The 20,611-nt window shown below is 38.9% G+C and overlaps 1 protein-coding gene across 3 annotated transcripts; it reads left to right on the top strand.

The window, feature by feature from the left end:
- The first annotated feature begins 720 nt into the window (after positions 1 to 720).
- itga6a (integrin, alpha 6a) lies at positions 721 to 19,599 on the top strand. Of its 3 annotated transcripts, XM_005921505.2 has the most exons (26): positions 721 to 983; positions 8,597 to 8,721; positions 8,842 to 8,921; positions 9,009 to 9,270; positions 9,389 to 9,520; positions 10,457 to 10,667; positions 10,879 to 11,072; positions 11,155 to 11,249; positions 11,794 to 11,921; positions 12,008 to 12,097; positions 12,183 to 12,244; positions 12,332 to 12,498; positions 12,809 to 12,949; positions 13,044 to 13,162; positions 13,447 to 13,609; positions 14,797 to 14,883; positions 14,975 to 15,054; positions 15,152 to 15,226; positions 15,318 to 15,420; positions 15,920 to 16,096; positions 16,218 to 16,313; positions 16,389 to 16,499; positions 16,601 to 16,693; positions 16,789 to 16,917; positions 17,863 to 17,986; positions 18,491 to 18,586. In XM_005921505.2, the coding sequence occupies exons 1-25, from the start codon at positions 796 to 798 to the stop codon at positions 17,968 to 17,970; spliced, it is 3,216 nt and encodes a 1,071-aa protein (XP_005921567.1). In that variant the 5' UTR covers positions 721 to 795; the 3' UTR covers positions 17,971 to 17,986; positions 18,491 to 18,586. The 3 variants fall into 3 exon arrangements, with proteins under 3 accessions (XP_005921567.1, XP_005921565.1, XP_005921566.1); XM_005921503.3 differs by lacking the exon at positions 17,863 to 17,986 and having other exon boundaries at positions 18,491 to 19,599; XM_005921504.3 differs by lacking the exon at positions 17,863 to 17,986 and having other exon boundaries at positions 16,221 to 16,313; positions 18,491 to 19,598.
- Positions 19,600 to 20,611: the final 1,012 nt, after the last annotated feature.

Below are 20,611 nucleotides of genomic sequence, written 5' to 3' on the forward strand. Positions count from 1 at the left end.
TACTCTGCGATACTTCAATAAGAGTTAAAACATGACCAGAAGCAGAAAGAGGAGCTTCGGACAGGAATGACTGCTGATATTACTAATTAGTTATTTATGAACACGGAGCAGAGCAGGTGCTGCTAATGACAGCCCACATAAATATTTCATTATGATTTTCTTAGACGATTGAATACAAGATCTTTTATGATAGATGCTAACAATGGCAATTTTAAGGTAGTATAGCTATATAGTGACCTGCAGCATCTCGTCTCTGTTGTCTGCCTGATTTTGGAGGCTTTATTTGTCCACCTGATGCAAACATTTGCTGTTTACGTGCGTCCATTCAGCACAACCTGAATCAGTGCGTTTAATCTGAGAGCTGTCTTTTTAAGCATTTATCCGAGAAATAATAAATAGAGCAGTTCTTATGGCATTATTCTTGTTATGTGTATTTTTATTATACACATTTTATGAAGGAAGTATTCTTAAATTCACTTGTGAGAATATGAGGAGTTCTGTAAAAGGTAGGTCATTTATTTGATATTTTTAAGGACTATAATTTAGAGTAAAACACGTGTCATAAATTAAGCCTGCTTATTTCAGCTGAGACTAAAAGATATTCAGTTTCTAACGTGTAATTATGACACTGATAAGTGATTCAGTGACACACTCCGCCATCATGGCCAGAGGTGGCGCCGTGGAGTACCACCCTAACCCGGTGGGGTTCAAACAGAGGCAGCTTTCAGTCATCAATTGACAGAGCAGAGACGAGCCTAATTTTGGGACGGTTGGGCAGATCTGTACGACGCTGCAATGCTGCCGCAGGGAGGACGCTCTGCTGCTCACGCTGCACTTTTATTCTTCGTTTATGTCCTGGAGGCAACTTTTGTGCTCGGCTTTAACCTGGACACCGATCATGTCCTCAGGAAAGACGGAGAGCCTGGGAGCCTGTTCGGCTTTTCTCTGGCCATGCACCGGCAGCTCAACCCGGACAAAGTCATGTGAGTGATGTCTCCAGATGTTCACGTCTGTAGAGCTGTCTGAGCTCCTTGGAGCACCTGAGCGCACAGGTTCATTTAACAAGCAAGTTTAGGGACTTTTCTGTCAGGTGGCATCAGCGCAGAAATTCAAATGTGACTGGAAGTGCTGTGAGGACTGACTGGCTTACACTCTACCTACTTTCTGTTTAAACTTTAAATAATGAGAGAAAATAACTCTTTAACCCTCTCACGTGTTACAGTCGTGCGTTAGAGCAACTTTCTAATACAATGTCCTTTAACTTTATCTTTTTTTTTTTTACCCAGTTTTCCCCAAACCCCACAGGGTTTCTCACACGTTTTGTTTCAATTCTCGGTGATATCAGCAGTTTCCCCGCTGATACTTTGAATATGAAGTAGGGAAACAGCCAAAGGATAACAAGTGAATTTACAATGCTTGTAGTGTCATGCAAATGTGCCTGCAGGGTCAAACCGAGGCAGCACTGCGAGGAGAGAGGTAATAGGAAATAAAAGGGTCTCAGGATTGCTTTGCAAACGAGTGGATTTTTCAATGTACATAAAAAGGATCGAAGCTATTATTCCTGACATTTCATTCACCGATTACAAACAGCCAAAAAATTTCCATTCAAGATGCTATAATAATGTGGCTTTCATTATTCTCTTGTCTTTTAATCTTCTAGGTTTCCTGTTATCAGCTTTGTTTGCTGGCGTTCTGCACGATCCTGGCAGTTTTTAGATTAGATTAGATTTTTGCTCTTGTGAGACAATTAAGAAGAGAAATCAGAACATGCTGACTAATGCAGCCTCACTCACATGTCAGTGAGTTTTGTTTGAGCAGTGCAGAAGGGGCAGAATCGACAGCGGTGTAGTGACCCTGATCATCCTGCCTCCTCAGTGTTGAGAAGAGGGTGTGGTGTATAAAAATGCTGGCACTCACGGGACCCTGCAGCAGCATGTTGAGAAAAAGAGATCAGGGATGAGAAGCCCTGATAACACGTTTACAAAAAACCCAAGAGATTCCTCAAAGACGGCAGAGATTACTCTTAAATTGTGTAATTTAATCTAACTGCTGTTTTGACCACCGTGCCAAGACAGGTCATGTTGAAGTGAAGTTTTTAAAGCTGGATTTTTCAGATCGCTTTTTCACAAACATTTCTTTGTTCACAAAGAAGCATTCAAACTGAAAAGAGGAACTTTAACATTTGTCTGGCTTGGCAAGTCTAAAGGGAGGGAAAAGTCATGAAACTGATGTCATATTTGTCGGGCAAATAGAGCCTTGAAATGTGACACTGGCTTGAGAGTTTGTTTTCAGCCTGTAAAAGTCTGGGGAGCGTGCCTCTTTTACATCCTGCTCAGTGAGGAAGCAAACCTTATTTAGGGGAGGAAAAACCAGAGTATCTTTTTTTATGTGAAAGGAACCTGAATATTTCAGGTTTTGGACTGTTGTTTAGACAAAAAATAAAAGCTTATAGGGAAAGCTGAGTGATGTGAGCATTTTCATATAGGAAATGTTTTCTTCCTAATCACCAAGCTCAACAGCTGTGCAGAAGTAAGCGCACATCTACCTGACAAGAGGCCTGTGCTTATTACAGGATGTAAACATAACCGCCTCGCTTGGTTGAGCTGTAAGGGCAGCAAGCTGCACGTTTTCATATGCTTGTCAGATATAGTTTGCAGTAAAAAAAAAAAAGAAAACAGTACTCACAACAAGGTTTATGGAGCTTCAAGTAACTTGGTTTCATGAGCTGTTTTGTGTAGTCAAGAGAACTCCCTTCAAAATAGTTTACATGTTTAAATAATGCCAGAAGAAAATATGCACTGCTAAAGAAATGTATTAGACCAGCTCTCGTAAAAACTAGAAAACACAAATATTTCAGAAATCTTTAAAAAACTTGTTTAAAACTAAAAATGATCCAAATTCATGTTTTCATACCGAAGTTTGAGTCGGCATGTTGAACTCCTCTGATAAGTCAGAGATAAAGCAAGCATAACCACTTGAACCACTCAAACAACTTCTTCTTTGCAGGAACCACTTTTTTTTTTCCATATGTGAGCTAATTAATATTTGATTTAGCATTACTTAACCAGCCACACCCCCAACCACAGGGGGCCACAAACCAGTGTACCGTACTACCAGTGCCCATAAAAGGGGAGGGTTGTGCCAGGAAGGACATGCTGTGTAAACTCAAAGATACGCATCATCTGTAAAATTTCCATGCTGGATCAATCAAAGCCTGAGTAACAACAGCTGTCACTTGTGCAGCTGACCAGCAAGATGTTAGTGGAAATTGTGCTATTGTTGGCTGAAGACAGATGAGGACATGTATGGGTTGGTGTGACACTGGAGGAGGCTAGGAATAAGGTGAGATGGAGGTAGACAGTCCACTGTGGGAGACCCCTGAAAAGAAGAAGATAACTCCACAGAGTAAGAATGAGTCCTCCTGATCATATAAAAGAAAGATATGTTTATGGTTTTATTTAAAAACTGACTTAAATAATTACTTTGTTGTTTTAGTTGACAAAACGTACAAGCACTGAAGTGACTCATTAACTGGAGCCCTAGTTACAATGAGCTCACATTGTTCAGCTCTTCTTGGTTGAAACTTCAGACACTGAGACACTGAGAAAGTGTAGCTGTACGGAAATAATAAAAGGACAGTAATGACGTAATAAACAGCAGCTCAGTCATGATCTTAGCTCTAGATCCTTGTGTAACCCTGAGATAATCAGTCAGACGAGACAAGAGGAAGCTCGGCAGAACAGCAGAACAGCTCTGCGTGACCTAAAGCTCTGAGGACCTCTGAGCCGGCGAAACCGCAAGTCAGGGATGCGTCACGCTGTCCAACATCCGTCGCTCCCGATTTTTTACGAAAACGTGTCATGACAATCGCCGGCAGCTGCAAATCTCTGCTGGCTATCACTACTTACTGTGCATCAGTCTGATTATGATAAATCATATGTGACGAGAGGAATGCTGGACTTCACTGGCTCTTTTTTAGGCCCTCTGCCCTGATGAGTGGTAGATGTAACTCCTCTCATGCCAAACCTACACAGGCTGAATTTCAGCTAAAAAACACATTTTTTTGACTCTTCTGATGATTAAAGTGCTGGTGAATTTAATAATCAGGGAAACCATCGCGTTGGTTAAGTATAGTCATAAGGTGTTTTGTTTTTGTTTGATTTCTAAAGAGATAATTAAAGCAAAGTAGACTCTCGTTTCCATAAGTCACTGAAAGTATTGCAAAAAGTTGCTATTTGGCATTTTGATGCCTCTTTCATGAGTAATATGTTAAAGATGGTTTTAACATTCTCTCAATGAAACCAGACTGGGCATGCACGGCCATCTGTGCACATGTAACCCGATAGATTAAACGCATCAGTGAATCATCAGTGGAGATACTCCAGTCAAACTTCACACCAATGCCTGGCTAGTGTCAAGATAACAGATAAGTGGTCAATAAACAGACCCCCCGAAAATCCTCTAAAAACTTTAATCTTTACTTAAAGTTGACACGATTCTGTGATGTGTGTCAGCCAATCACAGGTCAGCAACAATCAGTGTGCGATGTGTAAACTGAAACAGTTGGAACAGCTGTGAGTTTCTTCTTGCTTTGAGTGCACAGCTGTGAAGGCATTGGAGCACATCTGTTAACAGAGACCAGTGAGATCACTGTGAAAGCCAACACCCGCCACTATGCATTTACGCCGCAGTGAAAGACACCCCACATGATGACTCTGAGTGGGACATTTTACATCTGACATGGTTACATTTTTCCTCAGTAGCCCAGAAAAAACGAACAAACTTTCACAATCTTTCTTCATTTCTTGTTACTTACATACACATGCACATCCATGATGCTAATATCAGCATGTGTGGTCCCTGTTTCGTTGATTAGGCTGTGTTTTTGGCAGTTTACAAATTGGACCGTGCAAATTCTCATATGTTGCTCAATATGTTTTTTGTACTGAGTCTATCCTCATCTGTTCGGTATTAGTGTCTTTTTACTGTCCACTCTCAGATTAGGCTTTTTCTTTGCAGCTCTGCCTAGATTCTCGTCACCTCCTCACTGTCACTGTTGGGGGTCTTTATTTTACAGGAGCCATTTATTAAAGCTGCGAGCTGAGGATGCTTTCTCAGTTTAGATCGATGTACTTGTTTTCTTTCTTGGTTGTACACAAAGGCCTCCCACTTCTGTTTCTATTCTGGTTAGAGCTTTTTATGCACATCTTCAGAAGAAAGTTCTGTTGGCAATATCATCACATGCACCAAGACTGACAGATACTCAGCTAACTACGTTGTTGCTTCTTTAATCATCAGTTTTCAGCTGTGCCAACATAATTAGCTTTTTAAGGTGATACAGTTGAATTAAATAACATGATGATGATGTGCTACAGGAACATAGGAATGATGGATCTTGAAAATGGGCTTCCATAGGCACTAGATATGTTGATATTCTGTTAAAAATGTCTTTATGACTGAAATTATATTTCAGAAGGAAAAACAAACAAAGCAAAGTGAGGGGTTGATCCTGACAACTACAGGTCATCAGTCAACGAGCATTCCCTTCATATTCCTTATTTCTAACACTTAAAATGACCTTTGTTTACAAAATGGAGTTAATGATTTCATCAGCGTGGCCAGAAATGAGTGACTGAGCAGACTGGCAGAGAAGCTGGCGGTCTTTTGCAACCACAGGTATCAGATGGCCGATAAAAAGAAGGCAGGTTTTTCTAATATACTAAATATAGTTTAGATCTGAACAGGGCAGGAAATAAAACATACCACAAAGGAACAAGTAGGGGAAAACTTTTAACATTACATTTATTCTTTTATTTATTAAGTCATACCTTTTTTTGCACTTTTAAAAAAAAATCCACTTTATGGTCTACTGTGTTGTGCTTTGTGTGTTTTAGTTGTGCTTAGGTCCAACATGTGACCGTTTCCAATTTCATTGAACCAAATATGACTGTGCAATGAAAAGAAAGTGTTATCTCTTATCTTATGTTACAGCAGCTGCAGAGTGTTGCTCAAAGAGCTCACAAACACAGTGGCAAACACACCAACGTCCAGCTGCTTTTAAGATTTATTGAATGAACCTGCATTTAAAATAACTTTGATATTTCTTAGTTTTATCATTTACCCATAATCCCAAACTGTAACAAACTGTAAAGGTTCCTTTTTAATATTTGCATGTCGCCGGGCTTTGTTTGAGAGGATGTTTAACGGCTCGGTTAGGAGGGTCCGTGTTGAGCAAATGAAACGCCGCGGGGCCGACCCTACAGATCAGTAGGTGGGTCAGAGTCAGCTGCAGTGAGGAAGAAAGAGAGGATTTCCTTTCATTCCTTAAAACAAATTCCTTCATTGTAAGCTTGATGGTCAGCTAACATGTGAAGTGTTTAGATGACTGTTAGTGTAAAATGCGTCAAACTATTGTTTTGGTGCCAACTGGTCCCCAGTGACTCACATCCTGTAGTCTGATGTGTCCTGTTCACTGGCACACAGTTACAGTGTATTAAAGTTTAAAATCAATCAAGCCTGAATATCAGACGTCTGTATCAAATGGCAAGTGTCACAATTTTCTGTTAAGAGCTGAGATCTATGTTAAGATTTTATCTATTTGTCTAAATGATAACAATAATATCATCCACTGTGTCTTTGACCTGTGCAAGAACCACAACACTGAGTGGAGGGAAGAGTTGTGGTTGAGTCTTGATGCATGCTCAATCATCCAGCTAAGGAAATCCCAGAAAGTTGACGTAGCGTTTTAAGCGGGAGAAACGCTTCATCCAACCGACTTCTTCAGTCTGTGGATGAGGTGATAGTATTTGTTAAAACTTATATGGCATACTGTTATATATGATGTGATTTTACTCGATCACAAGTAATAACCTTTATTTCCTTTTATTTTTAACAGGCCATCTCAGTTGTGTGCTCAGTGTTACTTTTAGTGCAGGAAGTGGTTCAACCCCACTCTATCTGATCAAGACTGCTTGTGGTTTTTCTCCCTCACTTCCTTGTACATTTACTTGGCTCTGACACTGTGTAAAAAGTCACAGAAAGCAGGTGCTCACTGCATTTCATACCCAGATACAGTATCTAATTGCAGATGCACTGCAACTGTATTTGAAGCTGCTGAATGAATCCTAAAAATGTTTTTGAAAAGTGTTAACGATTACATTTTGAAGCCAAGTAGTAAAATGTACTTTATGAGAAGCGCTGTATATCAGTGTATTTTGTACAGTTAATTCATAGAAATTTCATGTTTTTAGACCCTTTCACTTTCTTCCTGAAATAACTGTAAAACATGTTAAAAAACGCGTAAAATGTGACCGTTGCACACTGCACTGCACAGGAGGGACCATGATTCATGTGCAGTAAAAGCTCGAAAGCAAAACATAAAAATATTCAGATATATTTAAGTGCAAATGTAGGTGTATAATCAGCATAATCACACCCAGTCTTACTATTTCATAGTCCTGTAAAATAACCTGGTCTGCACATAATTTTTGGCAGAAACAGGCTGGGGGTTTTGAAAACTATTTGTTCATGCATTTGTCTGTGTTTATTAAATCAATCTGTAAAAAGACAGTCTGTTGAACCCCAGTGACCTGTGCGTTGGTGCTGCGTATGTCATCGTACCGGCTGCTGAAAACATATAAAACACAGAATCTCTTTCTGAGATGTTAAAAGATGTGTGAGTCTCTGCAACAGCGCGGGGTTTCAAAGGGAAGTGTGTTTAGAAGAGAGCAACAACCACAATACTGAAAAGCAATAGTCTGGTTGAGTTCTCCCTTGCCCTCTGCAGGGTGTGAAAACACTAGTTTATTGCCATATTTGGAACTTCTCTAATTTTTGTTCCTAAAAAATAAAAGATGCTCCTGAGAGCCAAGAAAACAAAAAGGTTTTGATGTTTTATTTTATTGTAAACAGTTTAAGAATTGTATTGTAGTATTGTAGCTTAAAGAAACATGCCTTTCAATTGTCAATTGTTATTTCTTTTTGATCTTCTGCTCCTGGTAGTGGACGTCTGGTGCTGTTTGATCCCAGAAGGATATGATGTAATGATATTGTTTTCATTTTTGTCTGGCTTTCTGGTGAAAGTTCTTTTTATTTTACGAATTTTAAAATGAAGCAAACACATCTGAGCATTAAAACATTATTTTAACAAATAATTTCTCATAGTCAAGCTTTTGTTAACCTGCATTCTGCATATCTGATAGTCACCTAAAGCTGGGTTGTTAGATCATGTCACCCATTGTACTAATAGGGATCATGAAAGGTATGACAGAGAACTGAGTGAGGCAGAAGGGAATTTACTCAGAATTGTGGAAGTGGAGCCATAAATTAGCCTCAGAGATAGGCATACTAGCACTTGAGGAGCCCCAGCAGGGCCAAAATGATGACAGCTGTCCTTTAACCATCAGTATTGCACTCATTTGTTGTTTCCCTTCATTATCACTGTTGATGTTTTTACATATGTGTGTGAAATTCTACAAGCTGTGGCTTTGTTGAATGGTATCCCAGCAAAGGTAACTAAAGCAACAGTTCCCAAACTTTTTATGAAATAAGTTTTGGATTAAATATATTTCTGTCTTGTTTTTTGTGTGTTTTTTAGGGTACTGATTGGTGCACCCAGAGCCCGGTCTTTGCAAAACCAAAAAGCCAATATCACTGGAGGCCTGTATAAATGTGAAGTCACCCAGTCTAGTAATTGTGAGCGTATCAAATTTGATGATAATGGTGAGAACTCTGCCTGCATACCTACCTAAACAAAATCCACTGCCTTTGTAATTTTGACAATTTGTAGAAACCAAGCTTTCCAAGTAAAATGTTCAATTATGTCTGTTGGCAAATTTTCAGCGGATCTGAGACTTGAGAATAAAGAGAATCAGTGGATGGGGGTGTCAGTGAAGAGTCAGGGACCTGGGGGGAAGATTGTGGTGAGTCAAACTAAGTATTAAAACCATCGTTCTGTGGATCCTCGTGTCCTGGTTCAGTAAAGGTCTTACTCGTATCTTTTTCTTCAGACATGTGCTCATCGCTATCAGAGGCGTTTGAATGTGAATACTCCAGAGGAGACTCATCACATCCCCGGACGTTGTTATATTCTGAGTCAGGACCTAACCATTGACCCTCAGTCTTCTGAGGATGGAGGTGAATGGAAATTCTGCGATGGCAGACCTGAAGGCCACGCAATGTTTGGAACATGCCAGCAAGGACTGTCGGCTACTTTCACCAATGACTACCATTACATGGTTTTTGGAGCAGTGGGAGCTTACAACTGGAGAGGTCACTATGTGATTGTGTCTTTATATGCTGTTTATCTTCATTAGAGGATTTAATTTTTGTACATGAATCTCATTTTTTAATCCTAATTTTTCTCATCACTTTGTGCTCTTAAATCTAGGGATAGCGCGACTGGAGCAGAATAACAGTACTTTTCTGGACATGGGAATATTTGATGACGGCCCATATGAAGTTGGGAATGAAAAAGTCAGGAACCCTGATTTTGTGCCTGTACCTGCAAACAGCTACCTCGGTGAGTTGAACACCCACAGATATTTTTTTCCGTCACTTGTTTGATGTTAGTTCATTAATTTCCTCAAGCAAACGTGAATGAGCTAAAACAATAATGTAAAAAAGAGTGAGCCAAAATTCCTTTAAAAAGATGTAAAGACCAATATGGTCATACGGAAATATCCAGATAAACAGAAGTAACTTTCTGGGATTTCCTTACCTGGATGATTATGCATACATGAAGATATTCATCAAGTTATTATTGCTGCTACAGGTGATTTTACAAACTACTGAATTCTGGGGTGTACTTAGTTTTTCAGAGGACTTCAGAGAGACCTGTAAAAACTTTGGTTTTCATATCATTGTTTAAAGGGGGTCAGGGGGTCCTTTGTCCCACTTTGGGGGGAAACTCCCACTGGGTTTAAATCTGGGACTCTCCGCCATTTGACCTTAGAACTGAAGAAGCTTCTCGGATGAGAGGTGAAACGTCTTCAAGCAACTTCAAGAAGTCCAGACGCTTTTCTTGCAAGCTCCTTTGACTACGATGACCTGGATGACTGAGAACCTTCACAGACATTGTATAAAAGTACAAAATTAGGCTTACCAAGCAAGCATGTCCCTCAAACCTGCTCAGGCCAACATCGAAAGAAGAGCTTTGATTGTCCTTCAAGAAGCCTGGAGAACTATTTCTGAAGACGAATTAGAGAAATTACAAGAAAGCTTGTGTCAGAGAGCTTTGAAGAGTAAAGCTGGTCATACCAAGCACTGACTTTCAAGTTTGTTAGATGTTCAGACTCACGTGTTTCTGCCTTAGATACTATATTTCCATGTATTTTTGTGTATGTGTCAATAAACTGCTGCACCTACTTTCCATTTTTCTCGCAAAATATAAAGCAATGAGAGGTAGCTCAACACTTTTGCACAGCACTATAAACCTACTTCATTTAACACACTTTAGGATTCTCTCTTGATTCGGGACACCACATCACCACTAGGGGTAAGCTGACAGTGGTGGCTGGAGCGCCCAGGGCCAATCACAGCGGAGCTGTAGTCCTGTTCAAGCAGGATATGGTAGCAGGAAACCTCTCAACGGAGTACATTCTGCATGGTCCGGGTCTGGGATCCTGCTTTGGATACGACGTGGCCGTAGTGGACCTGAATAACGATGGGTGTGTAACATTTCTGACTGCCTTTGGGTACATTTATTAGATTGTTCAGAAGAGTAGACTCGATCCAAACTTAACAAGTCACAAATAGTATAAAACACATAAATTTCAGATTTACACAACTTTCTTTAATATCACTTCATTTTAAAAAATATTTTCCGTTTTTAAGTACTTTTAATAGCGTTTTTTGTTTTTTCACTCTATGTGATACTAGGTGGCAAGACATAGTAATAGGAGCCCCTCAGTTCTACATGAAGGGTGAAGACATTGGGGGAGCTGTTTATGTTTACATCAACAATGCAGGAGTTTGGGAAGGAAACACTCCTGTTCGTCTAATAGGGACCAAAGACTCGATGTTTGGCGTGGCAGTAGAGAACATCGGCGACATCAATCAAGACTCATATAAAGGTGATTAAGCTGACCTTTTGCGCTGTGTTTGTCTTGTCTTTGTCATTTGCAGTCACATAAATTGTGTTTTTTCCTCATACAGACATTGCAATTGGAGCTCCGCAGGAAGATTCTGGGACAGGAAAAGTCTACATTTATCACGGCTCTGCACAGGGGATCAAAACGACCCCTGCACAGGTGGATATTTGTTTAGAAAATTATATTACATCAGTGTTTTGTTACAGTCTGAATGCTTTCATGAAGTCTGGTTTATGCTGTTGCAGAACCATGTTGCTAGTGATAAACCTCTAAAGCTAGCTGCCAAAGTTCAAAATGACTTTTTTTTCACCAGCTTTTTCCTGATGAACCTAATAACGGCTGTAAATGAATAAAAGTGTTTCTCCATAACTGCTGGACTTAAGAAACATCGGTTTGGTACAGTTTAAAAAAAGAAGAAGAAGAAAAATACACGGCTACCCCTAATAGTGAGCCTTAACAGTCTTGGAAAAACAGGATTTTGCATCTGAATTTTTTTTCAGACTTGGGATCAAGAGATAGAAAGCCTGTGCTACAGCATTTTCTCATTGTTAATATTTCTTCTTGCTCTTAAACTCAGACATACTAAGGTAAAGTAAAATCTTCAGCTAGTTTAGCTGCTAATTTAAAAAACCTCATTGGGACAACTTTGTCTTTACCGTGTTTCTTTTCCTCGCTTAATTTCAGTTCCATCTTTATTTTCCAGATCCTTTCAGGGAAAGACCACAACATTCGATTTTTCGGCTATTCTCTGGCAGGAAACATGGACCTGGATGGTAACTCTTATCCAGACTTGGCTATAGGCTCTCTGTCAGATTCAGTTATGATTTACAGGTAACTGTGGCCTTAACCGTTAGTTTAAATTTAGTTAAAGTCCTACTGACCTCAATCACAGTTTTATTTAACCATCTTTCTTTTAGAACAAGGCCAGTCATTAGCCTCAACAGTGTTGTCAAAGTGTCTCCAAATGAAATAAGTCTTACAAATAAGACGTGTGGGGACCGTGTTTGGTAGGTGTTCTTATATTATTATATTCAAACAGACTTCAGAGTGAAAACTTTCTTTTTCCTAACAATATCTGTTTTCTGTCCATAGTTTCACTGTGATGGCATGCTTTTCCTACAAAGCTAATCCTGCATCTTATAATCCAAAGCTTAGTACGTAAAAATTTATTACATTATTTTTCCATTTTCAAATTTCTTTTTTTCTAACACACATATGTGCATTTTACTTCAACACTGCAGCTGTTAGCTATTCTGTGGAGGTGGACAGAGCTCACAGGAGAGGACTGACTTCCAGAGCGATGTTCTTAAACGACTCCAGCTCTGAACTAGAATACCAGTTCAACGGCACCTTAAAACTCAAAGAGCAAAATCAGCAAAAGTGTATCAAACTAATAGCCAGACTTAAGGTAAATCAAGTGTCACACAGCTACATCACTGAGAAAAAGCTAGGAGCCTCTCTCAACTTTAAACTGGAGAAATGATTAAAAAAATGAAGACATGGACGTTGACGATAGTAATAACGATTTCTTGGAGATGTCAGTATTCGAAAAATGACCGTGCATGAACATATGTGGAGCTAACTTTGAGGTCATTTATAATAAATGAATACTGAAATTATATAAATCAAAACTGTAATAGTATATATTAAAACAGAGACAGTAACAGTAAATCATAATAATAAATGCATTAAAAGCCTTTTTTTTGTGATTCACGAAGGATAACATCAAGGACAAGATGCGTAGCATTCCCATTGAGGTGTCGGCAGATATAAGTACAAAACAAGAGGAATCAAATAATGGCCTCCCTCGCATGATTCCCATTTTAGACGCCACTCAACCGAGCAAAATCATTTCTGAGGTAAAGGCAACTTCTAAATGTAAACACTAAAACTCATTGTGTCGAGTTTGTTATGTAACATTTGTATATTTGTCGTCATTTCCTGTTGTTTCAGGTGAACTTTCTAAAAGAAGGATGTGGAAGTGATCATATTTGCAAAAGTAACCTAAAGATGAATTATAGTCTACACTACAAAGAAGCCAACAAAGAGGAGTACCCCCCGTTAAATAAGAGGTTAAAACTCATTCTCAGACTGTAGTAATATAAAGTAGCATTGATTGAGTTTTGTAATGGGACCAGTTGGACTTTAAAACCCACCCTGCTTTTTCATGCTTTGGCCTTTTGGATGACACACATTAGAGTGAATGGTTGAGTCTCACTGGGCCACCGACCCTACTTAAGCTCAGACATGCTGATTGCACAACATACACAGTTTGCTACACGATTGTTATCACTGAAGAAGCATGTTTTCTTTGTTTTTGTTTTTTTCATCACTGGTTATGACTGTGTGTCTGCAGCAAGAACGGCATCCCAGAGTTTATTGTGAAATCCCAGAGGAAGGACTTGGCTGTGTTGGTGACAGTAAGCAACATGAATGGTGACGATGCTTATGAGGCAAAGCTGGTGGGGACCTTCCCAAATACCATGTCATATTCTGGAGTCCGCACCGATCAAACAACAGTAAGTCGACTGTAAAATTATTTTGTTGTATTGTAAGAAAGTTACAAAATTTAAAGTCCTTTACCTGCAATTGATTCAAGCCTTAAAAGCATTAATCAAAATACTAAAAAATGACTTCCACTGTGGCTTAAAATACCTGGAGCATTTCCGCTGTTTAATATGCAGGAGGTATGAATACACAGTATATGGATGATGATGATGAGAGAGGTGGGCCTGGCAAGAGGAAAATCCAGTATTCAGATAATTAAACACAAATCCCTGACTGATTGAATCCATGATAGTGACTGCTTGTTCCACTCTTCTGGCATATAAAAAACAACGTAATGGGACTGTTACGGGTTTAAAAGCTTGGCCTTCTTTGTATGGAAGCCCGTTTCTGCCACTAAAAAAAAAAAAGGATCCATAACTCAAAATTTCGAGTTATTTTCTCAAAATTCCGAGTTATTTTCTCGAAATTTCGACATATTAACTCGAAATTTCGATTTATTAACTCAAAATTTTGAGAAAAGCAACTCGAAATTTCGAGTTAGCGCTGCCAATCAGTAATCTACGTGAATGACGTCATTTCCTTGTTACCCAGAAGCTGAAGCCCTCAGCTACAAATGCTACAGCTATGCTACCGGTATTACATCCAGTCGTGAATACACAGATTGCTGAGTGTTTTCAGCCTGGCTTCACAAATGATGAAATCCCTGTGTTATTAGCTGAATCACATGGTGTTACTATCAGCAAACGTACTCGCGAAAGCGCCAATTTGTTGGGATCCGTTTTTGAGTGCGCGTTCCTCTGCGCCATATGCTTCCGGGTAACAAGAAAGCGACCTCATTCACGTATATCTTTGATTGGCAGAGCTAACTCGAAATTTTGAGAAAAGTAACTCGAAATTTCGAGTTATGGATACTAGCTTTTTTGTTTTTATTTAGTGGCGGAAACGGGCTTCCATATCTTTGTGCATGTTCTTTAGCGTTTGTAATAGTTTGCATGCTAGCAGCTAAGCTCAAGTACAGTTCTACATCATCAACAAGAGAGTCGCCCCCTGTTGGCCCTTTGGAAAATTGCAGGTTTAAGGGGCTTTACCTTTTCTAAAGCCTAGTGGCTACATCCATCTTTTATATACAGCTTATGACCGTGTCATAAAGTAAATACTTGGATATATTACACACGTTTTCCGACGTGTTCTTTTCTAGATGGAAAACCTGATCACCTGTGATGCAAATGTAAACAGCTCTCAAGCAGAATGTGAGCTGGGAAATCCTTTTAAGAGAAACTCAAAGGTACAGAAATGTCACGCTCCTGCGCTAATGCTTTCTAAGACACTTGGCTGTTGTAATTCATATGTAAGAAATGCTACTGCTTTTTCACAAGGTTACCTTTAAAGTCATCCTGAGTGCTGCACATCTGACTTTAGACACCACTGAGATTGAGATCGACCTGCAGCTGAATACGTAAGTAAAGATGCTGAGATTTGCTTTCTATTATGTGCTGCACACTTTCAAACTGGAATGTGTTATTGTTATTAATATTACTATCCTTTTCGTTTAGGACCAGCTACCAAGAAGCAATCCATGTAAAAGTAAAGTGTAAAGTGATCATTGAATGGCCTTTGTCTGTCTCTGGGTAAGTTTGTTCTCGCAGAGATTCCTTGACTTGTTTGACTTCACCTTTATACCTATACAGGACCTCCAACCTTCTCGCTTGTTGTCATCAGGGAAGCTAATCCTACCCAGGTGTTTTTTGGAGGTGTTGTGAGAGGAGAAAGTGCAATGAAGTCAGAAGAAGAAATTGGAAGTTCGATTAACTTTACTTTCACTGTAAGTTTATACATTTCACCTATTTTTTTTATATTAATATCGTTTTCATAAAACTTACTGGTCACTTTATTGGGTATACCTGTTTGTTAATGCAAATATATAATTAGGTACTTACATGCGAGTATTGTTGCTGACCACGTCCATACCTTCATGATCACAGTGTCACAAAGCTCATACCCTCTCAAGCTGGTTTCTTGAACATGACAATGAGGTGATTGTACTCAAATGGCCTCCAAAGTTACCAGAACTCAGGCCAATAGAGCATCATTGGGATGTGATGAAACGGGGGATTCAGATATCAGATATCACATCAATATGGACCAAAACCTCAGTGTTGAATATTTCCAGCACCTTGTTCAAGCTATAATATGTAGATTTAAGACAGTTCAGGTTAAGGGAGATTCAACCCAGCGCTAGCAACGTGTACCTAATAAAGTGGCCGGTGCTTGCAATGTTTATGTGAAATTGCAGAGTTGTTTCCTGTTAATTTCTCCTCCAGATAAACAACTCGTGGAAGCACTTGAAACCTTCTTTCGAAACCTCACTAAACATTTTTTGGCCCAAAATTAAAAAAAATGGGAAATGGCTTCTGTACCTGATGAGCATCACTTCTGAAGGACCCGAGAAAATCCATTGCTCCCCTAAAGCTGAGATCAACCCTCTGAATATTGCTCAGGTAGCATATTTAAGCGTTCAGCTTCATGTGTTACAGCTGAAATTAGACCACTGATGAATGGGCCATTATGACACGCCTGCCCTGTTTGATTCTGTGTTGAATTAACGAGATGTTCTTTCAGCAGTCCTCTGTGCATCGAACAAAACGAGAAATTATGAAAGAAGAAAGAAAAACTGGTGGAAAAACGTCTTCGCTGAAGGACAAGAAGAGAGTTTTTGTAAGTGATATAAATGGACATGCACAGTTTAATAAAAGTGTTTATATGGTGTTTAACTGTGTATTTGCCTACTAGTCCTGTGAAGATGGGATGGAAAAATGTGTGGTGTTCAAGTGCCCCCTGCAGGGGCTCGATGGTACAGTAGTCGTATTGAGATCCCGTCTGTGGAACTCAACCTTTATTGAGGTAATAAACAGCATTTTTATTGTTTTCACGTGTCTCTTCATGTGAGATAAATCAAATCTCATGATTTTGCTTCATTAATAATTGTTGTTTTTTGCACACAGGAGTATGCCCCTAGTTCAACTTTGTCAGTAAAAGCCACACTTGAATTTGATACTCAGAGGGAAAACGTCATACTGACCAATCAAAACACGAATGTAAGCAATTCAAGCTGCATAACGACATTAACCTTATTGCTGTGTCGGTCCCAACTCAATCTCTCGATTTTCTTCCCTTTTATGTTTTTTTCCAGGTGAACGTGAACGTGTCTCCTGACGATGAAGCAGCTAAGCATCAGGGAGGAGTTCCCTGGTGGATCATCCTGGTGGCAGTTCTCATAGGACTCTTGATTTTGATTCTACTGGTTTATCTGCTGTGGAAGGTGAGAACATGGATGTCACACCTACAGTTACACAATGGACATGGATATGAGAAAAGAACATGAATTTAGAGAACCCCTCATGAAAATTAGCCAATTAGAAAAGGTAAATGAAGCCTGAAAATAAAGCTAAAGATACTTAAAAATAACATTTTCACCTTTTTTGCTAGATTTTTATGCTCTGATTGCCTTTCTCGGTTTGGTTTTATTGTGAGTATATGAGATATTGATACACTACATGGACAAAAGTGTTGGGCCCCACCTCTTATTCTTTGAATTCGAGTGTTTTCAGTCCAATCCCCACAGGATTATAAAGTCAAGCACCTAGCCATGCAGTCTACCTTTGCAGACATTTGTGTGGAAAAATGGCCTGTATTTGTATAGCGCTTTACTTAGTCCCTATGGGACCAAGACACATGGCTTTCAAAACAAGTATTTCGGTGCCTTGACATTATTTGCCAGCCTAGCTCTGATCAGCTGTAATAAAATCTGCCAACCGGCTCCATTAATAAAAACTTTCCCCCTTTTTTCACTTTACAGAAGCTGAAGTGTAAACATGAAAATTCACTCTTTAATTATGGCAAAGAGCTCTGCACTGGAGAGCTTGTCAGCTCTAAATGATAGTTTATTGTTAGATTTGCATTAAAAGTTTCCATCCATATAAATCTGTTATTTGGTGACTAAAATACACTGTTGGGTAAACTTACTCAGGGTCTGGGTGGGTCATACCAAAACCTGGACATATAACCGATAATAAAACTCGCCACAACACAGTTTTAAGAAGGTGTAAATCATAACCCGAAGTTTAATATTTTCTACACGTTTGTTATTTGTCATTTAACATCTGCACATCAACACTGGACTCCGGAGGAAGTATTTGCTTTAAAAATGTATGTTTGCTCCTGCTGGACACGTTTGTAACACTTCACCACCCTTGCTCCTCCTCAGTGTGGTTTCTTCAGGAGACCATCTAAAGACCAGTACAATGCTGCATATCAGAAGGCAGAGATCAACATTCAGCCGTCTGAAAAAGACAAACTCAGTGCTGAGGACTGATATATGCTCTCTGAACGTGGGTAAAGTCAGCATGGCGTGTGGTTACTGCAGTGACTAATGAACTTGCTTTTAAGCAAATTCTGCTGACTTGTTGAAGGAAAATTCAAATCAGACTCATATTGCACGTGTTATTTGTGGGGAAAAAGTCACTTTTCTCCTAAATTGAGTGAAATAGACATGCTGAAGAGAGATATTTTTCGTCTACATAAGAAAATAAATGTATATATTTTTTTAAATTAATAAGCTCTTTGTGCAATATGGTTCTGTGGATTTTTCAAGAGTAATGCATTTTCTCGCCAGTAGACTTACTAGTTTCCCCTAGTGCTTCTGCAGGCGCTTTTCCTGACATCCCTGCACCTGTTCTGCTGCAAAAGTCAAGGTTGCAAGCATGCTCTGTTGCCACTGAGCATGCTTCCTCAGCATTTCTGCACAGCTCCTTTACAGACTGTGGGAATATTGCTGATACATTTTTTTAAAGTTATTAATGCATTGTGTTTTCTTTAAAATTTCTCTTTCCTAGTGTGGATTCTTCAAACGCTCCAAAGAAAACGACAGCGTCCCTCGTTACCACGCAGTGCGGATAAGAAAGGAAACTCTTGAGCACAAAGATGGAAAAGTGAAACACGATCCTTTTGAAAAAAAGCAGTGGATGACGACTTGGATCGACAATGAAAGTTACTCATGACCTTTTTCTGCTCAGATGTTTGAACAAAGACAAAACTGATCTTAATTAATAATTTCATTAACATGTTGCTCAGATATAGTTTTTTTTTATTGCTAAATGCAGATAATGCTTTTTACACTGTATAGCCTATGAACTATTTTTTTCTAATCGTTGTATATATTTGAATATGTCTGCGCATTTTATATTTATACTTTTTTTTTTTTTGGAAAAAAAGAAATCGAATCAAGCAACCAAAGTTTTATCCACTCATGTCTGAAGCCGAATAACAATGGGCAAAGTTTACTGCTGTTTTTAAAGTTGTACTGTCTCACTGGAGGCCTGAGGTCTGTTCACAGAAGGTACAGCCAGTCACTGTAATATGAATGTAAATGAGGTTTTTTTTCTGTGAACGGTAAGTATGTAAATTTTCTGTTTTTTCTTCTTTGAAATGACATTTAGGTACATTGTCTTGTCACAAACAATAGATATTTGAAAATAACTGTGTGCGAGTCTAATGTGAGAGCAGCTCCATTTTTCCTCTCTGCTCACATTAGCTCACCTTGGTTCTCACATATGAACTGCATCTACTGTACTACGAGCCTCACTTTTTGGTCTCTGTGGGGAATTCAAAGCGAAGACGGTGAAAATCAAGTGAAAAGCTTTAATTCAAAATGCCTTTAAAAAAAAGTTTTTGCCAAGTAAAATAAAAATGCTTAAAGAAAATCTTTTCCTGTTGAATTTTCTTGTCATGAACATATCTGACATGAAAGCAGGACTGAAGTCAGTTATCTTTATAAAGTTATTTCACATTCAGCTGTAACAAACTATTTGTCTTCAACTTCCAGACCCATTCTGCCCGACTCTTCCAGCCCAGTCAGGCAGAATGTAAATGAGTAATTACATAAAACATAACAAACAACTATTTATGGCACTAAAACTTGGACTCTACTGGCAGAATCACTTCCTCTTAACCCCTTAGCAGTCCTATTAGTCCCCTAAACCATCCAATGTCCCGTGGGCGGTACGTCCGACTGCTAACAGTTTAATAAAAGCTGTAAACTGAAGAGTTAAGAGGCTTCCAGCACAATTTGTCTGCATTTTTAAAAAATAACCAGCAAATGAAAACTGAAATCTTAGCTTGGCTATGATCATCAGAAATGTATGGCTTTGCAAAGTGTAAAAAGTCCAGTGAAATCACTAGTTACTCCAGATTTTCAATGAAATGTGTTTTGGGGCTCTTATTGTGGTGAGCCCAGCTTCACTACACAGGAGTAGAAATTGATAGAAAGCTTTTTTTTTTAACTTGCTTTTTAAAAATAAATTTCATTGATTTTTTTTGTTTTTAAAATTCAGTTTCATTTTGGTTTGATTCCACGGTGGGTTTCCTTGCTTCAGTTTAGCTGTCATTGTTTGAAAGTCTTTAGTTTTTATTAGTTTGGGTGTTTTTAATTTGCATATGTCAGAGACAAGATTTAGGAAAATCAGTACAGGTAATACCTTAAAAACAGAAATCTTTGAAAGCAGTTGACTTTCAGTCTTGAAGGCATTCAGAGTCTCGATAATCATCAAAGTCTCATCAGTTGTAATATTGTAATAACCGATGCTAAAACTAAGATTTACAGTAATTTTTTACTTTTCAGCTAGTAATAATTTCTTGAAAGTTTTTATTATAGTTATAAAAAAACTTTTTTTCTTGTTTGGGATCCAGAACAAGTTTCTTCTTCAGGGAAAATAAAGTATAAAGTAAATTAAAGTTATATAGTGGTGCTACTGGATTGGCCTACATGCCAGTTTAAGCTGTATTTGGCCCATGAACCAAAATGAGTTTGACACCCTGCGTTAGAGGCTAAGCCAGCCGACTTACCAACAAGTGCCAAAATCGGGAAATAGCACTTTAATGAAGTCCCAGAAACTTAATTTAGACCCTGATCCTTGTGATGGAAGCGCTTTGAGTATCACCAAATGGTTCCTGCAGGA

The sequence above is a fragment of the Haplochromis burtoni genome, unplaced genomic scaffold (assembly GCF_018398535.1).
Source record: "Haplochromis burtoni strain Fernald_Lab_line unplaced genomic scaffold, NCSU_Asbu1 Contig_48, whole genome shotgun sequence".
Lineage (NCBI taxonomy): Eukaryota > Metazoa > Chordata > Actinopteri > Cichliformes > Cichlidae > Haplochromis > Haplochromis burtoni.